Source organism: Rhea americana, unplaced genomic scaffold (assembly GCF_003343005.1).
Source record: "Rhea americana isolate MKP2758 unplaced genomic scaffold, rheAme1 scaffold_20, whole genome shotgun sequence".
Taxonomy (NCBI): Eukaryota; Metazoa; Chordata; class Aves; order Rheiformes; family Rheidae; genus Rhea; species Rhea americana.
Genome location: NW_028186150.1, coordinates 3,834,953 through 3,857,065, shown reverse-complemented (window position 1 = coordinate 3,857,065; position 22,113 = coordinate 3,834,953). Strand labels below are relative to the sequence as shown.

At 37.8% G+C, this 22,113-nt stretch overlaps 2 protein-coding genes across 2 annotated transcripts in view; one reads left to right on the top strand and one right to left on the bottom strand.

The window, feature by feature from the left end:
• Nucleotides 1-22,113, bottom strand: part of GPT2 (glutamic--pyruvic transaminase 2) — a 30,265-nt gene that overhangs the window by 7,085 nt on the left and 1,067 nt on the right. Inside the window, exons 2-7 of the mRNA XM_085303807.1 lie at nucleotides 10,710-10,799; nucleotides 8,970-9,078; nucleotides 4,648-4,781; nucleotides 2,420-2,663; nucleotides 932-1,011; nucleotides 250-386 (exon numbers count right to left, since the gene is read on the bottom strand). Of these exons, the coding sequence (XP_085159933.1) occupies nucleotides 250-386; nucleotides 932-1,011; nucleotides 2,420-2,663; nucleotides 4,648-4,781; nucleotides 8,970-9,078; nucleotides 10,710-10,799 (794 nt within the window). The remainder of the gene's footprint in view (nucleotides 1-249; nucleotides 387-931; nucleotides 1,012-2,419; nucleotides 2,664-4,647; nucleotides 4,782-8,969; nucleotides 9,079-10,709; nucleotides 10,800-22,113) is intronic.
• Nucleotides 9,023-22,113, top strand: part of CUNH16orf87 (chromosome unknown C16orf87 homolog) — a 39,553-nt gene continuing 26,462 nt past the window's right edge. Inside the window, exons 1-3 of the mRNA XM_085303808.1 lie at nucleotides 9,023-9,057; nucleotides 16,318-16,455; nucleotides 18,948-19,014. Coding sequence (XP_085159934.1) covers nucleotides 16,367-16,455; nucleotides 18,948-19,014 — 156 coding nt within the window. The 5' untranslated portion in view covers nucleotides 9,023-9,057; nucleotides 16,318-16,366. The remainder of the gene's footprint in view (nucleotides 9,058-16,317; nucleotides 16,456-18,947; nucleotides 19,015-22,113) is intronic.

Sequence of the window (22,113 nt, the reverse complement as noted above, 5' to 3'; positions counted from 1 at the left end):
ATCACAGGGCTAGTTTAGACCTGTAAGATTGCAGCTTCATAGGACTAAGGCATTAGGTGTTCGAAATAAATAGACTTGTAATGTTGCATTATTCAGTGATTTGAAAACAACTGAAAACTACTCTGTGCTTTAATTTTTTTTTAATAGTTTTTAGTTCAAATTAATAGAGGACACAGGTCATTAATATGGGAAGGCTATCCAACTAGATTAATGAGGAAGATGAAATAAAAAAATAATAACCAGACTTACTCGCCCATGTATCCCTTGGAGGTGGAGTGAAAAGAAGCTAGCTCAACATTGTTGTAGTACTCGGGCCCCATCTCATACAGAATCTTTTTGAAAGAATGAAACTGGCATCCTTCAGAGTATACATTGTCCTGGTAAACCTGAACAGTCAGAAGGCATTAATGCACTCTGTTCCCCCAACTGGGGATAAAAGATGGCCTTTTAGAGAGTCAGATCACTGAAGAAACAGTATTAACACTTAAAAGCATTTAGAAGACACAAGGTTTTTGTTAAATAATAGTTACTATAATGATACATTTTATCTCATGTGGTTCACTTAATAGTGTAGCCTTTAGAAGAATAGTGAACTTCCGTATATAATTTAACCTTTTCTTATATTTTTAATTGATTTTCCTTTTGGTTCTTTCATTTTAAGTAGTCTGAATATCATGTAGATTTTTAGGTCAGTTCCAGCCAAGTTCCCTTTTTGTGTCCCTGCTGAAGAAACAATACTTTCTCTCTAGTTCAAATCCAGATCAAGCCTCCTCTCATACTAATCCATCTTGATTTTTTTTTCATGTCTTAATATGATAACAGAGAATCTGTTCCTTGTACTTAAAAAATACCACTACCACACATGGCAAAAGGTTACATCTCATACACTTACTCTTAGCTGTGCTTTTGAGAGAAGAGACTATTCCATTACCTCATCAGCCAGAAGAAAAAGTTTTTCTTCCCAAGCAAAGTGTATCACATCTTCAATGCACTTTCTGTTTTGCACCTGTCCTATAGTTTGTTTTTTAAAGCAAGAGGAACAAAGTTAGTAGAGAATATATGCAAATCATCTTAGTCTTGACTGAGTTAGACTATTAGCTGTTCAGTAAGATACCCCTCTTTCTCAGAAAAGAGCTACTGAATTTTAGAATTCAATTCATTACAGTGTGAAAGTAAGGAGCATCCTTGCAGGAATTATGAATCAAGGTGACTTGGTAATTCAAGCAAAGTGAGTGTGAAGTACCTTAATTTTTCATTAGCTTATTAAGAGTAGTCTGTGTATCATTTGAAATCTGTACATGCATGATGATTAAACGAACAAAAGCAAGTTATTTCACAATGTAGTTTAGTCAGAAGATGGATGGATAATTGCAAGAAGTTGCCTTACTATGTTCCTGTTTGTGAGCTAAGCTGCACTAACTGACATTATGCCTTTCTAACTCATTGTAGCTGCTAAGTAAGACATTGGCTCAAGCACCTTTCTTCACAAGTGCAATGAGGTATGAATATATAGGTGTTCACTGCAGTTCATCTGACAAGCAGCAGGAAGATCATTTACAGCTATTTACTCTCACTTTAAGTTTTTTGTTAACTTGTCTTCTGTCTCCAAGCCATTAATATCAATGTAAAATAATGCTAATAAATACTGTAGTGATGAGTGCAATGATATACTGACAATTGAATTGTTCTCATAGTCTTAAGTAGATTGAAGCAATAGATCTCATCGGCAAGTGTTATTCCTGTTAGCATGGTAAAGGGGACTGAAAGGAGTCCTAATCCTTCCATATTTGTCACATCATTTAAAATTTAAGGTTCTGCTTAATCCTGTGAGAGCCCTAGGGCTTCTGCAGGAATATTGCCTCTATGCTAGGGAGGAATCTTCCAACTGAGTGTGGGAAGGCAAAATACTGCCTCACAGAGTCTAACCTGTGCAAGAGTAGCAGTGACCCTACTGTTTGAAATAATTTGGGACGGCAAGAGCTAGTTGCTAACTAAGCAAGCTCCACTGCTCAAAAAGAATCATCTAAGAGAGAGAGTAGTTGTCACCTAGTTGAGAGTGTATCTGTAGACATTGCTTCTCAGAGTCAAGTGGCTGCAGGTCACCTCAGAGACAGGATCTTTGATAAAGACTGAAGGTCACCACACTCCACAAGTCTGAAAAGCTCACTGGAAGCAATGGCTCCAACTGTGGTCCAACAAACAGTAAACCTGTTCCCTCCTCTCCCCAGATGCCTGTAGTTTCACGATGCTGAAGATAAGTTTCTTATAGTATGGCATACTGTCTCACTTAAAAGCACTGATCTCTTCAGCTTTACATATTTGACATGTATTTAGGATTTGCTAGCAATGTCAGATGAATGAAAAAGAGGAGTTGGGGGTTAGAACTTAAAAATATCCATTTAAATGAACTGCTGCAGACCTGTGGGATTTCCTGGATTGATTATGCAGAGGACTTTTGGATTGCAGTATGCCTTAGCTTCATTCAAAGAACGGCGAAGTTCATTCACATCTAGGGCCCAGCAATTTTCTTCGTCCAAGTAGTAGTTCACCTGGATAGCATCTAGTTCAGATATGGCTGCTGAATATAAGGGGTATTGTGGTATAGGTATCATCACTCCTGTTCGGGATTTCCCACCTCCTGAGACCAGGATCTTTAAAATTGTCTGGGGAAAAAGTAGGAATTAAAATTAAAAAAAAAAAATAAATCACACACCAGAATTAATAATATACGCAAGAAAAAAGTTATTGGTTTTGATTCCTAAAAAATCAAGTTAAAGTAGATTTCTAAAAGCATAGAGTCATTTTCCCATATCAAAGGATATCTACTTATTTCAAGGGAAGCTACTAGCTGATTGAGAATGAATTATCTAACTAAGTTTAATGGAATTTCTCTATATGTCACAACTTCTAAAGATCACATCTGATCAACTGCTACATTTAGGAAAAAATTTTGAGCACAATACTAGAAGGAAGGTTGGGAACAGGAGTATCAAGATCATGATTTTCTACTGTGCCCAACTGAAGTTTGTAAGCAAAAAAACCCTCAGCAAGCTGTTGCTCATTACCTTCCACTCCTTTTATCTCTAAGCACAAGAGGCCAATAATGAAATCAGAAATAAGAGCTGGGCCACATGGAGGTTCTCCACTGAACAGAGACTGTTTCAGATTAAGAGCAAGAGTGGCCAGGTGGGAACAAAGCTGGAGACTGGTGTTATGGTTTCATCTTTGAGTAATACAAGAGCCCACAATCTGTATATCTTAGGATGGATATCTATTTGTATCATATGTAGCTTACACCCAGAAGATACAGACAGAAATGTAATGCTTATGGTGAGGTCAGCCCAGAGCATTTACCTCTGCTCAAAGGGTGTGTTTGCATCCATATGTTTTAATGTGAATCAGATGAAAGAGTGGATTTGATGCAGTAAATGGGGAGATTTCTTGCTGTTATGATCAAGGGAGAATTCTGAAGGGCAGGTGCAATTAAAGCAGGAATCCTTATCAACATCTAACTGATAGTGTAAAAAGAAAAATAGCACTTCAGATGTAACAGCAATATTGCATATGCTTTAAATTTCTCACAGGTTCTAGAACAGAATCTGCCTTTCTGGGCCTCTCATCACATGCTATCTCAGCTGCTAAGCGAATGATCTGTAAGCATCATCATTTTATATCCACTATGAGTTTTTAAATATCTAGCATTCAAAAAGTGTAATCAGGGTTAAATGCAAATTTAAAAAGTCTTTAACACCATCCCTTGCCAAGTTTTGAATAAATAGCTGTTCTGTCCTTGGAAACGCCAAATAATGAGACTAAATATACTGCTGGCTTTTCATTCCTGGCAAAATCAAATAAGCATGGTACAGATTTGATATGATATGCTGCCATTCCTGACAAGCTGCCAGTGTAACCCTTGGCATCACAAACTCTGGAAATCCAATTCACTAAAGAGATCAGAGCTGTTCATGTCAGAACATTGTCATTCTGAACTCTGCCACTAGATGTCATTTTAAAAATGTTTTACAAACAAGCTAAAAAAGGCTGCCTTAATAGAAGCAAAGAATATACTTGTTGTTGCAATGTCAGGAAATATATCTGTGCAAAGGAGAAATCTAAGAGAGAGTTACTCCTCTCTTAACTGAGGTCCATCTTTGAACCTAAGGTTTAAGTTTTTCCCAAATGAACTGGCTCTGAAATCTTGGGGATTTTCACCAGCATTAGTCTGCATTAGCAGGCAGTTTACTAGAAGAATTCCTGTAACTTCTCATCTCCGAGGTCATTCCCTCTTCTCCTCTCTCCCAGTGATTTGTACCCTCAGTGCTTCAGTGCTTATGCATCTTAACTGCTGAGGACACAGTCTGAATGATCTGAGTGTCCTAATTTATATTTAGCTGCCTATGTGGCTTGCACTACCCAAATAAAAGATACTAGTTAGTGTATGTAAAGATACTTTGTGTCTACCAGCTTATTTCTGAGCTAGTGTCTTACATCTACACAATTGGATATCCACTTAATGTGACTTCAGTATCCATTAGATCAAGCTCACAGGAGTTCATGAGGCCAGAGATACAAGAGATCTGTATTTTCTAGGTAACTAATTTATTATAGTTTATACTAAGAAGAGATAGATTTAATTTTAACACTTACAGCAATGCCATCACTTGCACCAGTGGTAAGATATATATTATCTGGATCTGCAGGAACTCCTCCATCTCTTCTTTCAATATATGAAGCAACATCTTCACGGATGCAATTTATGCCTTGACTGGCACTGTAAGATCCTGTGAAATACAGAATGTGAGATAATTGAGTACAATGCATATCAGATTTGCTGTAGCTAGCAAAATTCCTGAGGTGATAGTGTACGAAGAAGTTTGTAAATATGAGAGCTTTGGATCCCCAAGGTTTTTCAAGGTGGAGGAAAACAGAACTGCAAAAATAATTCATTTGTGATTAGGCAAGTATAATAAGTATCACGGAAATACAAAAATAAGATAATGAATTGGTAAAAAGGATTTATAGACTGTTTTGCAAAATGGGACTGCAATCACATTTTGACTATCTTCCAGTCACTTTGTTTACATTGGAATCTACCTGAGAAGGGCAACCTACTTTAAAAGTAAACTGTTCAGTAATGGAAACAAAGAACAGAGGTAGCATGTGTAGAAGGAAGGAAAATAACTTTTAAAAAATCTTATTTTTAAAATACAAGATTTCTGTTTGCAATATAAAAAGCATATAACACCATTTCCTCCCACAGTCTGAGAAACAAAAAACTTTAAACTGCTTCCTTCTCCCCCCCACAGCATTTGCCACAAATGCTTTTCTGTTACTTGTAGTAACTGAAAACAGCAGAAATACCTAGTGTAACCCCAATATACAACCCTCCTGTGAAGTTTACAGAGCATGACTAGTATAAAGTAAGATGTTAGATCCTATGTGCACCATTGCTGAACATGTGCAAAAAAATAAAGAGTAAAATAAGCCTCAGACAAGGTGAGGAATGGATTCAAGCTACAAAGCCTAAGACTGATGGACAGTGAAGTGACAAGTGTACACTGAATTTAGAACACTGTCGCGAAGCTGCAGGATCTTCTTTTYGTGCTGGATGGAGTGGAATAATTGTACCTGACTTAACTTTCAGGGCCCAGTTATACGTTAGTGGTCAGCCTGATAACCAGATAATAGATCTGCTCTATTTCTGCAGCAGCATAATTTATGAAGACAAAGAACCTTCGTAAGTAGTGCACAGTTGCACACATTGAAGTCCTAGAAATTTACCTCCACAGGACTAAAAGGTACGTTGGGTCTATGCATGGATCTTGGACCAGCGCTAAGAAGCTGTTGTTAGAGTAGGAGAACAAAACTAAGCTGTCATTTTGTATTGGGCTCCTTTTGAGAGCTAGAAAAATTCTGATAGACCTAGTCTAAATAYGGTCTCAATCCACAGGTCCTGTAATGACTTCAGTATGAAAATATCTTCCTCCTTGCTGAGTTTTTACTCTTTCTTGACTCCCCAACCAAGCAGCAAGCTTCTTCCCCAGAAATACAATATACAAAGATGATATGAAAGGTAAAACTGTTAGTGTAGACAGCCTGTCAGCAGGCCATTCAGAAACTGCATTATCTGTGTCTGCTGTGAAGCACAGAATGAAGAGAGTGAAGCCACAGGTTTAGTTACTGGCAGCCCTAAACATTTTCTTCCAGTTGCACTGGTGAGGGCAGGAAAGGGAAAAAGAAATGTTCTGATCACACAGTTTACCTGGGCTTAGGTTTACTTAGGTTTATCACTAATCTCTTCCACCATCCAAAGAAAAACTCTGACCCACATTTAAAAGGATTTATAACTCAGTGGGGATATAGGGRAGATCTGAATTCAATTTTCAGGTCTTTTACACTTATTTGTACTCATTTGATAACTTTAGTAGAACCCATCAGTTTGTAGTGTAGAATGCAAATGAATAAAAATTTAAACCTAATCCAAAAAGGCTGCATGCGCACATATTGTTTTTACATATAGGAGAGCTACAAATTTCTCAGCTGCCTGGAAAGATATGATAGATATCCCATATGCAAAACAAGCGATGGCAAAAGAACCCCAGAGTATCTGAACAGAGCAGAACCTGAGGATATGTCTGAGCATTCATATGTGGCAAGTGAATAACAACATACTACAAGTAGGGCTTAGCCAAATGAATGTTTGTTGGGAAGCAAGGTTATCCTAGTTTATACCCAGTGGTTCAGTCATTCATATTTACAACACAACACAATGAATATACTTACATAGGCCATATACTTTACATAGGTAAAGATGTATATGCAACATTCAAATAACTTGAACATATGTAATTAAGCCACTTCTATGTTGGATTGCCAAATCTTGGGGAAACACAGCACTTAAGGCTACATGGAGGGATCATTTTTTGACCTTTGATTTTTCAAGAAAGCTAGTTTCTGTTTCTTGACCAGGTGTCAAAATATCAACAAGGTGATAGAAATAACTTCCATACAGCTGTACATCCACCCACCTCAAATGTGGAATGCTATACAGAGACTGATCTGCAACTAAGGCCAAGAACAGTGGTTGATTTGTGGTATTGAAGACATGAGAGGTGGAGAGAAGGTATAAACCAGTGGAACAGATGAAAAACATCTACAGTGTTCACAGTTCTCAGTAATTTAGAGGGGCATTTGCTCTTTGGTACATATTATATCAGGAAAAAAATCAGTTAGACTCCAAACACTGACTTACAGAACCTCTGTTTATCCACTGAAATTAAAAAGGTGTATTCAGAATGATAATCTTGTTCGAATATTAAGACTGCTTCAGGCCTGCTTTCTCCATGCCTATTGAGCTAATGCAAATTACTTGAAATGTGTGGTCTTCTACTGAAAAAGGGATTTTTACAGAATCAACATATTTCTGAAATATCATCCAAGGCTGAATTCCTTTCATTCTATTCCAGAAGCATGGGACCAAGACCAGCATTTTAAGAACTTTCATCATGTCCCTGCAAGTAATATGAATCAGAAAAGCACTACAAAGAAAGATTGAGGCAAAATATCCCCAGTAACTCTTACATGCCAACAAGTACTCTGTTGATTAATTATTCCAAAAGTATGTAACAGTGACTGAAATGTCCTGTGGATTGCAAAACAAAGCTACACATTTTCCCTGTATTTTTTATGTTCTACCTATAGAAACAAAATCAGTGCAAAAAAGCAAAGACAATATATATTCTGTATAAGCCTGTGTTACTAGGAATATTCCAAGGGTAATAGACTGCTAATGTAGCTACTATTTAGGCTTTGCTTTTTAATAAAGTTCCACAGCACCTAATCTCAAAATATGCCAATGCAAATAGGCACTGAAATCACAAAGACTGATATGTCAGTTATTCTAATATGTCCTCTGAAATGTCACCTGAAATGTTAACCTCTTTTTGTACCTGAAAGAGGGTAATTAAGTGTGCCAGATTCTTTGCCATACCCTGTGGCTGCAACCCTCTCTTTAAAGTAGAAATGGCATTTTTCAGATACAAGCGAACAGTCCAGTTGTTGGATGATCACGAATAAAGAAGAGAGGAGACAGCTTTTATATTGCCTCTCTGTTGAGTATGAGTATGCAAAGCTTGTATTTATTTATGTGTATGTGTGTGCATACACTGCTGGACGATCAGTGGTTGAAGAACTGAGTTCTTGCAAGGGTTATTTTGCCTTGGAGAAATAGAGGTTGATATCTTCAGTTAAAACTATCTGGGCTAAAGTAAAAAGCTATCACCGTTCAGCTATTTGCTTTTCTCTTTGGAGGGCATTATCACCTTCATACCTGAGGCAATGAAACAGCATGTCTAACTGAGTTTCAGATACCCCAGTTCATAGCCGGGCAAACATATTTTGACTGATGGTTTAAAATTAAGAAGGAGGACTATGAACTGGATCAGCTGAGATGGACATACATTGTTGATTGCTGGCATGGTTAAAAGGACAGTAGATTCTTTGGCAAAGAGGGAGGGAACATCTAGAGATGATAAAATAATGAACAGTCCTACCTGATTTAGCAGGAGACTTATCTGTCAGAGTTCAGGATTAACAGATGCCATGGGAACAATAACAATGAATAGATATATTTATAGAAATGTAGTACTCTGCCACTTACTTATCGAATACAAAAAAGCTCAGCATTCTGTTATGGTTATGCCTTGATATTGTTGTGGTGAGGGCTCCATAACTGTATAATCTTCATCTTGTCCTCTTACATGCCAAGGTTCATCAAAAATCTGTGCTATTAATAACTGCCTCTTATCAGTAGGCCATACTGTGTATCTCTGCCTATTATTTTGCCATAGGCTAGCTCCCATTTGACTTATAACCAAATAAAACATGATTAGGAAATTTCACCACTGCACATACTAAAACCATTTTAGTTGGTTCTATTACAAATTGAATTAACTGAAACAGATGCTTACCTAAGCTGTTTCCTCCACAGCCCTGCAAGATCCGTCTTGCTCGCTTTTTGGCATCTTCTGGAAAACTTGGGCTGTCCAACAGGTTTGGGTATGTACACAGTGCCACTACCTAGATTGCCAAGAAAACTATGTAAATTGGCTACTGCTCAATGGTTGTTTTAAGCTGGTAATGTTAATGTTAACTTTTCTTGGAAATGAAGATCATGATTACTAGCTGATTCAAAACAAAGATTATTGATGAATAGTTTGCAGGTTTGGGGGTTTTGGAGTTTTTTGTTTGTTTTTGTTTTTTCTTAAGGGTAGTGCTTAGTGCTTCAGAAGTGAAGAAATCTTACTAGGTTCCAAGTTCTGCTGATAAAAGCAGTTATAGAACTATTAACTATTTGTATTACAGATGGTAAAGACTGGAGTCCAAGTGAGCTACACATAGTGCTAACAAAATAAAACACAGTTAATTATTCTGCAGAGGAACCATCTTAACATCTCTATCCTCCATTCTTTGCCTATTGTTAGTTATTTCCCACTTTCTTGACAAGAGATCGAGAATTAAAGTACGGAGCAGAACTGAGAAATAGAATCAAATTTTGAAGCCCTAGTTGCTTTTTCTAATCCTTCCTGAAAATAACTGCTTGTTCTTACCAATTTTATGCTGTAGGAAATATTTAATTTTTTTWAAAAAGTGGTGATATACAACATAGCAAAAGGAGAAACATGAGCTAGGAAAATAAGTTTATGAAGCAATATCAGACACAAAGAAAAGAATCTGGAGATCTTGCTTGAAATCAGCTTTAATTTGCTCTAACCTGTCTCATTTATATGTTTGCATAGTGCAATGTGGACAGGCAGTTGTGGGAAGGTGACTAAAGAATTAATCTGTCTGTACATTGGATATGAAGATTGGGTCTAAATTAATTTGTAGGAAGCTCTGGTCTTTCTAGTTTGCTAACAAAGTTTGCCGTATGGCTTAATTTTCCAGTCTCATCATCTGGATTTGTATAACCCCCAGTTTGACATGGCTCCAGGTTGGCTTGAAACTCTCTGAGTTTATATTATACTCAGCATCTACATGTGCATGTAGGGAATGCTCGGTAACTAATCCAATATTAGTTTTAAAACTTGCTTGTTGTTTAGGAATAACACATCAAAAGGTGGATTCTGTTGCTGTCTTCCTCCCTAGAAGTTAATCTACAAACCAGCTTTTCCAGATGTGAAATGCACAAAGCTAGTAGCAGTGCAACTAGCTACACCCACCTGCATGCAGACCTAAAGGATGCTGTCAAACTAAGAAAGAGATTTGCTTTTTTTCCCTTAAACACAACCACTTTCTTTTTTAAAGTCTGCGTTACTGACAATGAATGTGCTGGCTGATAATACAGGAGAGGTGGCAGGAGGAAGGATGGATGGGGAATGATCTGAAGTGCAAGGAAGGTGAATTACTACATTTAGAGAGGAGATGCTGCAAGCAAGTTACAGAAGTTCAACTCAGAAATCAAAACTTGCCATTCTTTATGAAAGAATTATTTTAAGTCTAAGTTCACCTGAGGAATGATTCATATTAATACACAAACTCAGATTATAAGGTTTTCTTGGTAATCTAATCAAAAGAAGCAAGGGCTTTTAATTAAAGCTAAGCAGGTGGAATACACATTAGTCATAAACTACTGTAGCAAACCAGTGTCTCTGAACACAGTTTCTTATAGATGCCATAGAACTTGAAATAGTATTTTATAATATTCTTACCTGACGAAGGAAGGTGATGGGCCTCTGTCCCATTGCATGTGCATCTCCAATGTTGGCTTTAATTACTTCAGTAAAAGGTTTTTTGATTCCCTAAAAAGAGATCATTCACAATGTACTGTTCGTGCTGAACTAGATGAAAAAGTATTCCTCTTTTTTGGTATCTATTAAATAGGTATTACCAAACACTGCATAACCTCAGCACAGCTAGAATGTTCTCGTAAAGCTTAATGCGTTTCTTATACAATACTGCCAGTAGATCTTAAATGCTTTCCAAAAATCCTGCAGACTATGACACATTTTTAAATCACAGTGGACTTTTTTTTTTTTTTTTTCTGCTAGCTATAAGTGAGACTGACTTGCGTGGAAACTACACGTGAGGTAGTCAAGATGAAAGAAAGTAATTTTGAATTGTCAGTATTAGAGCAGTTTGATACACTGGAGAGTGGAAGGGATGGGCCAAGCAGGGAAAAAGATTTGAAGACATTTGAGAAATCAACAACAAAAGAAACCTCAAGATTTTTAATCCTTTTTTAGAGCTTGTTTGTTCACCACTTGCTTATTTTCTGAGTATTTTGATTAAATGTTCATTATGTTATGACATACACAGATCTTTTACAGAGCTTGTCATACTGAGGTTCTGTATGGTAAACAGCAGAAGTGATAAATAACCACCAATGAATACTTTAAAGTTTCTTAATCTCTGAAGTCTAAAGAGACAGCTGTTTTTCCTGTGAGGAGACGAATACATCATGAGAACTGAGGGGAAACAGTTGAAGAATGTTGATTAGCAACCACAGTTCTTTAAAAAGGAAAACAAAATAGGAGGAAAAGTTAAGGAAGTGGCAGGCAGAAAAAGAATAATTGATTTAATTAAGAAAGATTACCTGAAAGTAAGGCCAGCATTACAAGAAGAATAAATGAGCGAAGCAAGAGCAAATTCATAGCTTTTCTAAGTTATATTTAAGTATGAGAGATTGCAAGAGAGCTTTCTAACAGTGGTATGATTTTCATGTTTACTATCACCTGAAAATGATACTAATTAGTTTTCTGTACAGAAGTACATGTAACAACCTGTTCTGGCTCTGGACTGAAGTCACAAATCTCCTTCCTGGCCCATGTTTTTAGAGCAAGTTATTTGATTTGAATATGCAATTCAAAGTCTGATATGGCAAGTCTTAACTTATTTTTGGTCTTCCATCATGGGTTATGTGTTAGACTTAAATGACAAGTCAGAATCCAGATGAGCCAAGATTACAATGATCAAAATAGTAGTAGTCACCAGGGATACAAACTCCAAGGTATGGTGGGATTGGGATGAGGTTTACAGCTGTGTAATGTGGCTGACAGATTATTCTAGATAATGTGATTCAAATTCTCGCTACAGATCCAGTCCAGAGTATCAGATAACTGATAGCATTTGTTTTTTTTTTTTTCTTTGAAATTAAGTAAGTATTAAGACAATTGGACTATCTGATCCTGACTCTGTAGGCTCAAAACATTTTACATTTATTTTTTACTTAAATTTAGCAGAAGCTGAAAAAAGTAGGTTCATTGAAAGTGACACACTGACTCCATCAAGTGATATGCTTTCATGTTTGATGATATAAATGAGTGCCTAAAGAAGAGTTTTATTTCAACCTTAAATAAAGAATTAGGAATACGAATTTCAGATAGAATACACATACCTGAGACTGAAGTATAGCAATTTATGACTAAAGCAAATAACTAGAAATAGATTCACTTCAAACTATCTCAGGTCCACAGATAGCACAAATTTTTTTCACCCTGATTTACAAATATACCGGAAAAAAAATACATATGGAATGAGAAGAAATTCCATTTGGGTGAAAGAAGGAAAAGTTCACACAGATTTTGATTTTACTTTGTCCTTCTTACAGCAGTCTGAATCTGGCTCACTAGCTTTACACAATAAGAATACAAATTTGTTAAAGAATAAGGAATGGTACTTTGTTTGTCCTAGGTTAAGATACAGTCTAAAAAGACATAGTAGTTCTCAGCAATAAGCTGGAACAGAAATACCATGTTTTTACCAGATTAAAAACAAAACAAACAAACTTATAAATATACTATGTTAAACAAATTGGACACCTTGAAAGTGGTTGCCTCTTTGACTAGTGAAATGTGGAAAGGTATCCTGCATTTCCTAGTAGTTTTTGAATTTTTATAGTGGCACAGCCTTGAACAATGGTAACAGACCTTTTTGGTATCTGTGTCAGGTTTATTGTAAGTAATGTTGTAGCTTATATCATTAGTACCATCCAGATCTCTGCTAGTGCCAAACTCAGTGCTTATGCCATCACTGTCTTTGGTCTTCAAGTGCAAGTGTGTAATCATCATCTGGTCCATAAACCCTTTAGTATCTTTCCTAAAAAAATAATTGCCCTAGAGAGAACACTAAAACATACCAAACAGTTATCTTATTGTAAAATTCTAGTAGAGTTGGGTAAGTGAGTTTTCTATACTGTGCACACTGTTTCCACACACCTGATCAAAGGTTCATGCTCTTGACTAATTTGTATTTCTTGGTCTCAGCTGCAACAGCTGTTACCCTAATTTGTCTTTCAAATGGGAGATGATTCAAGTAACAGGCTTTTGGTTTCCCTGCCAATGAGTTAATATCAGCAATTCTTTGGAATTCTCACAACATTCACTCTATCCCCTCCTAGTGAAATCTAGAGGAAAAAAAAAAAAAAAAGATAAGGCTACTGAGTTTTCTCCTTATCTTTTGCCATTTCTTGGTTTCCAGTCTTTCTATGGAAAGAAGAAATATCAGAAGTTGTTCATATTTAATTTTGATTCCTCCAGRAAGAAAGGTCCATCTTACCATTTTGAAGGAACAGGAAATAATAACAGGCAAGAGCAAATATATTGAGTCAAAGTTTCAAAGCAAGGATACCAAAGGTGACATCAAGAGAAGTCTAGACAGTGCCTATGAGTTTGCAAAGGAGTTCCAGGTGGAATTCTGCCCAAGTCTCTGAGACAAGGAGTGGCATTAGTGGGTTTCTCCCATGGTGATGGCAGTGGTGTGCATGGCTATCCAGGGGGAGATTAATGTCAACACATTATGGAAGTTCTATGAAAAGATCTGTAGGAAATGAGGAAGTGTGAGAGAGTCACATCGATAACCTCAATATCAGGTTCTAGGACAGCAGGAAAAGTGTTCCATAAAGTACATTAAGGTGAGTTTTATTTCACTACAAAAGACTAACGGGTCTTTGACCAATTCAGCAACATGCCTATGCTCTCAGACCATTTAAGTCTCTGGCAAGCAAGGAAACATACAGGGGGAGATAGGCCACTCGGATTTTTGCTTTCTCGTAATGGCAGAGATGTTCCCATTCTGTATATACACACACACGCGTGTGTGCGTGTGTGTGGGTCTGTCTATATGTATATATAAAGAGTTTGTTCGTAATTTGTGTGGGGCTAGCCTTTCGAGGTGTGTTCTGGAGGCAGACTGACTGGATTGTTACTGGCCTATGCCTGTGGCGTTCTTAAGCTGGCAGAGATCTGGAAAGGTGAAGCTTGCAGGTCAGGAACCCTAACAACAAGCTCTGGAGGAGTAAGTGCCAGATCAATAGTCATGTCTACTGAAGAGAGTATGAGCCATATCAAGGAGAAAAAACAACCCCCAGCCCTACATAACAGCCACTCACTATTATAGCCCTCTGCCTTTGATGGCACTATACACTGTCTTTAACAACAAAATTAATCTTTGTCTTGGGAACAAAACCAAACTTCTGCCATTCTTTTGAAATTATTACCAAAGGAACTAACTATAGTAATCTTTTTTTTTTTTTAAGTTAAAAGATGTCATAGCCATTTTGCACTTTCCAATTGGGGTGTAAAGCAGAAAATACAAAAATTCGTTAAATATTTTTCAGTTGCTATCTTCTTGAAAACAAAAGGATTTTAAAGCATAAAGAAATCTTTCTAGTTTTGGAATCATCTCTTTAGAAATTTGTTCTGCAGCAACTTCTGCCATTCTCTTTTTCTCAGAGGAACTGCAGTCTTTCAAGAGACCAAATGAAAGGCCTCAGAAACCGGAAGCAAGTCAGGCAATGTTATTCTAACAATTGTATTAGTGTTCTAGGCATCGTACAAAGCTAGGAGGAAGTTACAGGATTTTCATATGTGGGCCAGAATTCTGTGGTGTGCAGTTAATACAAATCTCTGTGTAGTTAATCAGGTTTGGAGAAACTTCCTCATCCCCTAGACATTCCCCATTGCCTCAAGAAATCCAGCAGGTAAGGAGCTGAGAGCAGTGTGAAATGATGAGCCATCTCTCAGGGAGCACATCACCATGCAAGAAGTGTTGGGAGACTTGTTTGATCAGAGAAGTGATATGAAGCCCGAATGTACAATATCCCAAACAAAGAAGCAGCATGAAGGCAATGTACTGCGAGCAGCTGGTTTGGCTTGTAGGAATTTTAGTGAGCCTGCAGGTTTCCCTTGATAATGGTGGCATCTAAGAATGATGAGAAGTTGCAAAGTAACACTGTGGCCAGAAAGAGCAAAGAAGTGCATAAGATGATGTAGAGCTGTATTTGCTGAAGTGTTTAGCAAATTTCAAAGGAAAATCCTCAGTATGTAGACAGGTTTGTGTTATCTGGATTTGGGAATGGTGATAGGTAGAGAGGGGTTCCCTTGAGGATGCCATGGAAATGCAAGGTGCTTTTAAAACCAGAAGAGCAACACAGTATTTCAGCTGTTTCTGAATTTCAGCATTTGTCCACTCATGGCTGTCTCCTATTGTTTCATTTCCATTGCCATTTCTTTGTGCCTCCTCTTGAGGTTTATCAGGCTATAACATCACACTCTGGAACAATTTCCTTAGCATAAGCCAGGCCTGATTTTCCACAACTTCACTAACAAGCTATATAATAAGACAGCTGGCAAAACAAACATTTCAGCATAGTTGAGATACGTGCTGTAGAAGCCAGGTTGCTTGCCTGCTTCCCCCAGCCCCTTACAAGCCCAGGGAAACACTTCCTGGAGGCCCTTAACTAACAGGGACATGAAGGCCTGAATTAGCATTCCAATCTTTTTATTAAACCAACTCATAGCAGAAAAATCAACCTGACCTGCTTACCACAGAGTAAGGTTTTCAGTGTGTGTTATGCATGCGTAATTCAAGCTGACAAGAACTGTTGCTGAGAGGAAGGAGAAGGCAAATTCTGGATTTTGACTGGAAATGGCAGTGATGCCTCTCKTGCTCCTCAGTATTAGCTGAGAAAATCCATGGGGATTGGTAGATCTCATTCAGGGATTACAAAACAGGAGCTGTCCTCAAGTTACTTCTGTCTTCTTATACACTGATAAAGGTACATTTCCTTTCAGAAATATGCCCATATGAAAACCCTATGTTTTAATATGACTGTAAATGACATTTAAAATAAGGAGGAGATTATATGTTAGGATCCTCTCAGTTTGAAGACCTATTGGAAAATGGCTATTTTGGAATAGATTTTGCTGCTATATTCAACACGAAAAGATCAAATAATTGGATCTTGTGGATTGTGTGTTTCTGAACATATGATTTTGGTAATTTTCTTAAGACTGATTTTTTTTTCATCTTCCTCTACAGTGGTTTTCATCCAGTTAGAAAACATGGTTTTTACTAGAGGTTATGCAACATGTGCAGGCAACTGAGGAACAACCATTCTGTCTTAATGAGGTCAAAAGCTATTGCCTGGAAGATACTTTCTAACTTGCACTTCATCAGGTATTCAAACCAGAAAATTATAGGATGGCAGCTTAAGCTTAACATCTTTCATTACTGAGTGTGCCAGTCAATCATGTGTCATTTTTCTGACATATCAAGTTATATTTATACATGTCATTGTCTAAACTGTGTTATATCTTTCCACAACTCTGAGGGACACAGTCAACTCACATTTACAATTAAGTTTGGATTCTAAGTCAGAAATCTTGCTATTCAATTTAAAGGCCTGAAAAATTAGTGAACAATCTTTACTGTCTTTTAACTCAAATATTCTGGTAGAGGAAGCCTGAAATTATTGCTATTTAAGTAAAAAGGGATTTTGTTAGTTTTATTATCAGCAGAGAAATGTAGGGGGTGAACCAATGACATGAAGAATAAACTGGATTTAGAGTCGGTTGCATCAGCGTAATGAATTAAGAAATTAATTTATGTACATTATGTGATTTTGGAGTTATCATTATCAATGTCATTACARAATGACAGTAAGTAGTCACTACAAAATACAGTTCACCACCTCAGTGGTAAATTATTGTAATGCATCACTTATCTCTGCATCATTCAGGCCCATTCCTGAAGTTTTATTGCTGAATTTGCCAAGTGGCAGTTCTATGACTGAAGAAAGGGACAAGGAGTAGTTACAAGTTGAATATATTCCCTTATTTAAATAAATCAATGATTCTTTTTCAGCTTTCTTGGTATTTTAACAATAGGTAGACTTGGAGCTTGCTTCATAGATACTGAGCAAAAAAAAATATCTTGAGGAGAGGAAGGAGGAAAAATTGAAAAAAAAAAMCAAAAAAGAAATACACACTAAATTTTTAAAAATTGTGGCTAAAAAGTTTGCATTGAAAACAATCAAAATATCATTAGTGTCACACAACTGAATAGCAGCATGTCTAATGTAAAAATGTCAATCCTTTGTTCTAAAGAAGAAACCTCAGCATTTCAGAAATTTGATTAAGACAATATGGTACAGACAGACTATTTTGTGGTTATTCTGATGAAATAATAATAATAAAAAAAAGTAGAGAAGTAAAAGCTTTTTTGATTTTCCAGAAGTCAGTTGAGTTAACCCCAGATTACATGGAATAGGGACCACATCAGTTATGCAAATGAAAAACAGAGGCACAGGAAATGAGTAGACAACCATTTTATTGTAAAAGGGAGTCAGACTGCAGTGGCTGCTCAGATAAAAAGGACTGCAATATCCAGAGACTGGTATAGCCCTTAAAAGCAAGTAGTTCCAGGCCCACTGGTAGAATACAATATCCACCCATCCTGATCTGAAGGAGCTGCCTGCATATTACCAATGCGTCTCTGCATACCATCCATTTGCCTCCTTCTGCCCTACAGTTTTACTTCAATAACTTGAATGTTTTGAACAGAAAATTAATGCTGTGGTGACTTACACTAAGCCAATTACATCCAATATTACATCAGTTGACTTGGGGATACTAAATGCTGTTTAATATGAAGGCACCTTGCAAGCATTTAAAAGCAAACCTGACTTAACATAGAATGACTTAAGTGAAACCTAAGTAGAAAATAGGGAGAACAGGAGTGGAGAAAGATTTCGGAGTAGAGGTAGGAAGGGACTTTCCACAACAAGGTCAGGTTAGAATTAGCATGACAGCAAAGTAATAAATTTGGTATATGTGCTACCTAGGAAAAGATAAACATGGATTGTTATTACTGAGTAAATAAAGAGAAAGRCTCTGTCCAGAGATGACATTACTCTTCCATTGAACTCATTTTCAGGCTAAAATTTCTAGTCTGAAATTTAGTTAAAGTCGATACTTAATAGGTTACTATACTTATTAAGTTACTATACCTACTGCTATACCTACCTAACTTACTGCTACTATACCTAGTAACAGATACTTAATCTGTTAGCAAGTCTCAAAAATAAGCAATAGAGAAAAGATCTTATTTGCTTGAGTTCTAAGGAGAACTTAAATTTTCCTTATACATTTCTTGTATTTACTACAGTAAAGAGTAAAAGTATTAAAATACTGTTTTTTTTTTAAAAAAAAGATAATTTTAGGAAGACTATGAAGGACTGAGCATGTGTGATAAATTATACAGATATTTGTTCAATAATTTTAATGTATTTTTTATTAAAATATGCTTGTGTTCTAGTTTGCTTTAAAAGGTTTCCAGAAACATCAAGGAGAATAGCTGAAAGAAAGAATTTATTCTTTCTCCCTGTGTCATATTAGTAAGCAAGAATCTGCTGATTATTACCATTAGGAAAGTGCAAGAGAAATCAGTTTATCACTTTTGAAGCATGATGCAATTTCATAATTATCAAGAAACCATGTAGAGAAGTGAGATGTAGGCTTGTTCCTTTTTCAAAGTACAGTGCTTCCAGCCCTCTTAAAATTCAAAACTAGCACAAGAACCYACATGCAATATTGTTTGACTCTCATAGTGAGAAATAATGGTATGGATCCTCAGAGAAGACAGTTCTGATACCTATCTTTCTTCTGCAGGCCACAGTGCCCAACTGGACTGTATCTCCTGCAACGCATAGCTGGAAGTACGGCCCACATAAGGGAGGTGAGTCAATGGTGCTGTAACTGTACTGTCTGTGAGGTGTCCTACTGCTACTTCCAACTCAGATTCTTGGTGTCCAGTTAAAAGCCTGGAGCTGTCAGTTCTTCTCTGTCCCCATGCAGAAACTCTGTTAGCTTTTACTCAAATAAGTAATTTTGCATAAAGATTTTCAAATTGAAACACTTAATGTAGATCAAAACCTTGATTTTTCAACTCGAACACAAGTCACGGGCCAACAAAACTTAGGAAGTCCAAGTACAGTATGCCCCATCTGCACCCATAAGCAATCCATCTTTTTCTGCTTTAATTGAATATTCTACATTGTCACTTACATTGACCTAATCCTGAGCATATTATATAAGAAATTGAAATTAATGCCTCATTTTTATTTACTTTTTAAAAACTATCCCCTAAATTACTCAGTCAGAGACTTCTGAAGTAACATTTTAGTCCTTATTTCTATGTGCATTGTGGAGTTACAGCTCCTATTGGAATCATTTACAGTTAACATACRAAAGAGGCAAATGCCAGAAAAAAAATGACAGAGGAACTGCTATTCAGAAAGTAAGACAGCAGAACAAAACTCAGACACATGACAAAAGCTTAAGCTGTGCAGACTGCTTCAGGTAGCTATTTTAAAGTGTGCATACCAATCTATATGCAGTTACACAAGTATGAAGTGTAACTAAATTGAACCAAGTTTAAACAGGGAGGGCCTCTACTGAACCTGATTAGACAATGTCTGCGCTTATTTACTTTTAGTTTGCATAGGAACAGATGACCCAGAGTCATCTTTGTAGGGGAGGACAATTGCCTTGCCTCTGCTGCCTCCTGCTACCACCAGCCAGCGTTCTTCCCAGTACCAGGGAGGCCAAGGTTACGGGCTTGTGCAAGAGTCCTTCCCCATCAGCCAGAGCTGAGCTGTTCCTGGGCATCCCCTTTACTGGCAGTGAGGAGTAATCACGGGCCTAAGCATTTCATGGGTCACCACCCCTCTTTGACAGCCGCTTCAGCCTTTTTTCCTTATCTGTCAGTGTTAATTCTGCCGGCAGTGTTAATTCAGCTCTCTGAGCTAAGGTTTAGAGGGATGAAAAAAGTTGTTTTCAGTTTTAGTTAAAAGTAASCAAAAAAGTGTCATTGTTCTACTACACAGAAGTCAAATTTAGACCAAAAAGTAGACATTTAGGTAACATAACATTTATGTTCCAAGGTATGGGTGTCAGATCCTCAATACTACTCAGGGCTGTATCCTTTACCAGACAATCTGGTTAAAAAAAATAGAAGAAATCGTTTTATTTTTTCACAGAGCAGCATGGAGAAATTAACAACCTGAGTGGTGCAGCAAGAAAATAATGTTTCAGCTGCTTCCTTAAGTCGATTGTAGTGTTCTCTGCAGATGCACTTATTCAACTTTCTCACTAACTGCCTCCTCCTCCCCTGACAACAGATCCTTATTTTTGTTTCCTTCAGTCATCCTAGCCTGAGCATAGTCATGTGTCTGTGAGTGCTGGTAGCCATTGATAATACTTTGTAAGACAGGAGCTTTTTACATGGGAAGTGCCACATGAGCAGACACAAAATTGCCCTAACAATATTTTAACAAAGCAACTGGCAGTGACTTTCTCCTGTGTTTTTAAGAAGCGCACAGAAGATCATTGTCTCTGCCAGTGACTCAGCTTGTAAATGAAGGAAGAATGGGAGCTGGGAGGAGTCAGGAAAGATCGTATTCTGTTTGTTCTGTTAAGCAGTATCTCCTACCACTGATGTTAACGTGAAAACAAACATACTCAGTGAGGACACTGGAAGATTTTATATTCTGTTCCTGGTAAATTTACCTATTAGAGGATCTAGTTGCCTGTTAATGTGATGACACCTTTATAAACAGGTTCCAAGCCAAAATTCAGAACAAATAGTTTGCAGTGAGACCTCCATCACCACTCTGAAAGTTTTTTGAGTAGTTCTGTAAAGAAGCATTTTTTAATAATTATGGAGTCAGACATAAGTAACTGATGCATAATACACAGTGAACTTAAAATGTACTTTACCTTCTAAAATGAGGGAACCGTGTAGCACAAAGAGGAAAAACAAAACAAAACAAAACTCTTTCTTTGCTTTAGCATTACTATACCACTTTTTTTTTTCAAAGCACTTTGCACATATTGCCTAGTCAAATTTGTCTTGTGATATCTATGATTACGTATTAGCAAGACTTTCTAAAGGAGAGCAGGTAGGGAACAATATTTGAAATCATAAATAATTATACCAGATGCTCTATAAAATAAGCCAGTCCTCATGCTTACCAGGGAAGCTGGGATGTAAAAACAGTATCAGCAAAGAAACATGCCAGATTTTTTTTTTAGTCTTACATATAAGGAATATGGAAAAAATACGAACAACAAAAATGTAATCACTGACTGATTTTTGTGCTGTATCTGTTAAATTTTGGCCCAGACCCTTCAGGAGTCTGTTGTACCTGGCCTCACTGCCTGATCCCCAGGTGCTAACCACCGAAAACTTGGATCCGCGTTACTGACGGTTTGTGCTCATGTTCCCAAGGCTCCACGGCCTCGAGCACCTGAACTCGAGCAATTAAAAGCAAAAAGAGCAGCTCAGAATCAGCGGTCTCGCTGGAAAGCGTTTGCCTATCCAGCGACTGGAAGAGCGAGGCGGCGGAGGGAGCCTGCAGGTGGCGGCCAGCGGGGAAAGCCGAGGCCTTGGCGGGTCGGGGCAGCAGGTTTCGGGGTGCCTGCAAGGCGGCGCCCCTAAAATCGCAGCAATTGCCTCAAACGCTCGGTCGGAGGGTGGAAGCCGGTCACCCGCCCTGTTGTACACCGCAGCGCGCATCGCTTGCAGGGAAGGGGCAAGGTGGCAGGGGAAGGGCGAGCGCCGCCGGGCAGGGCCGCGCTCCCTGCGCCTTCGCACCAGTGACACGGGCGGCAAACAGTAGCCGCGGGCGGGTTTCTTTGCTTTGCGCCTCTTTGAAGGGGCGCCAGTGGCGCCGGCGGCTCCTCGCAGCGCCGAAGTGTTTCAGCGTGGCGCCGCCCGGGCCGGCTGCCCCCGTCCTGCGCCTCGGCCCCGAGCGGGGCAGCGGGAGGACGGGGC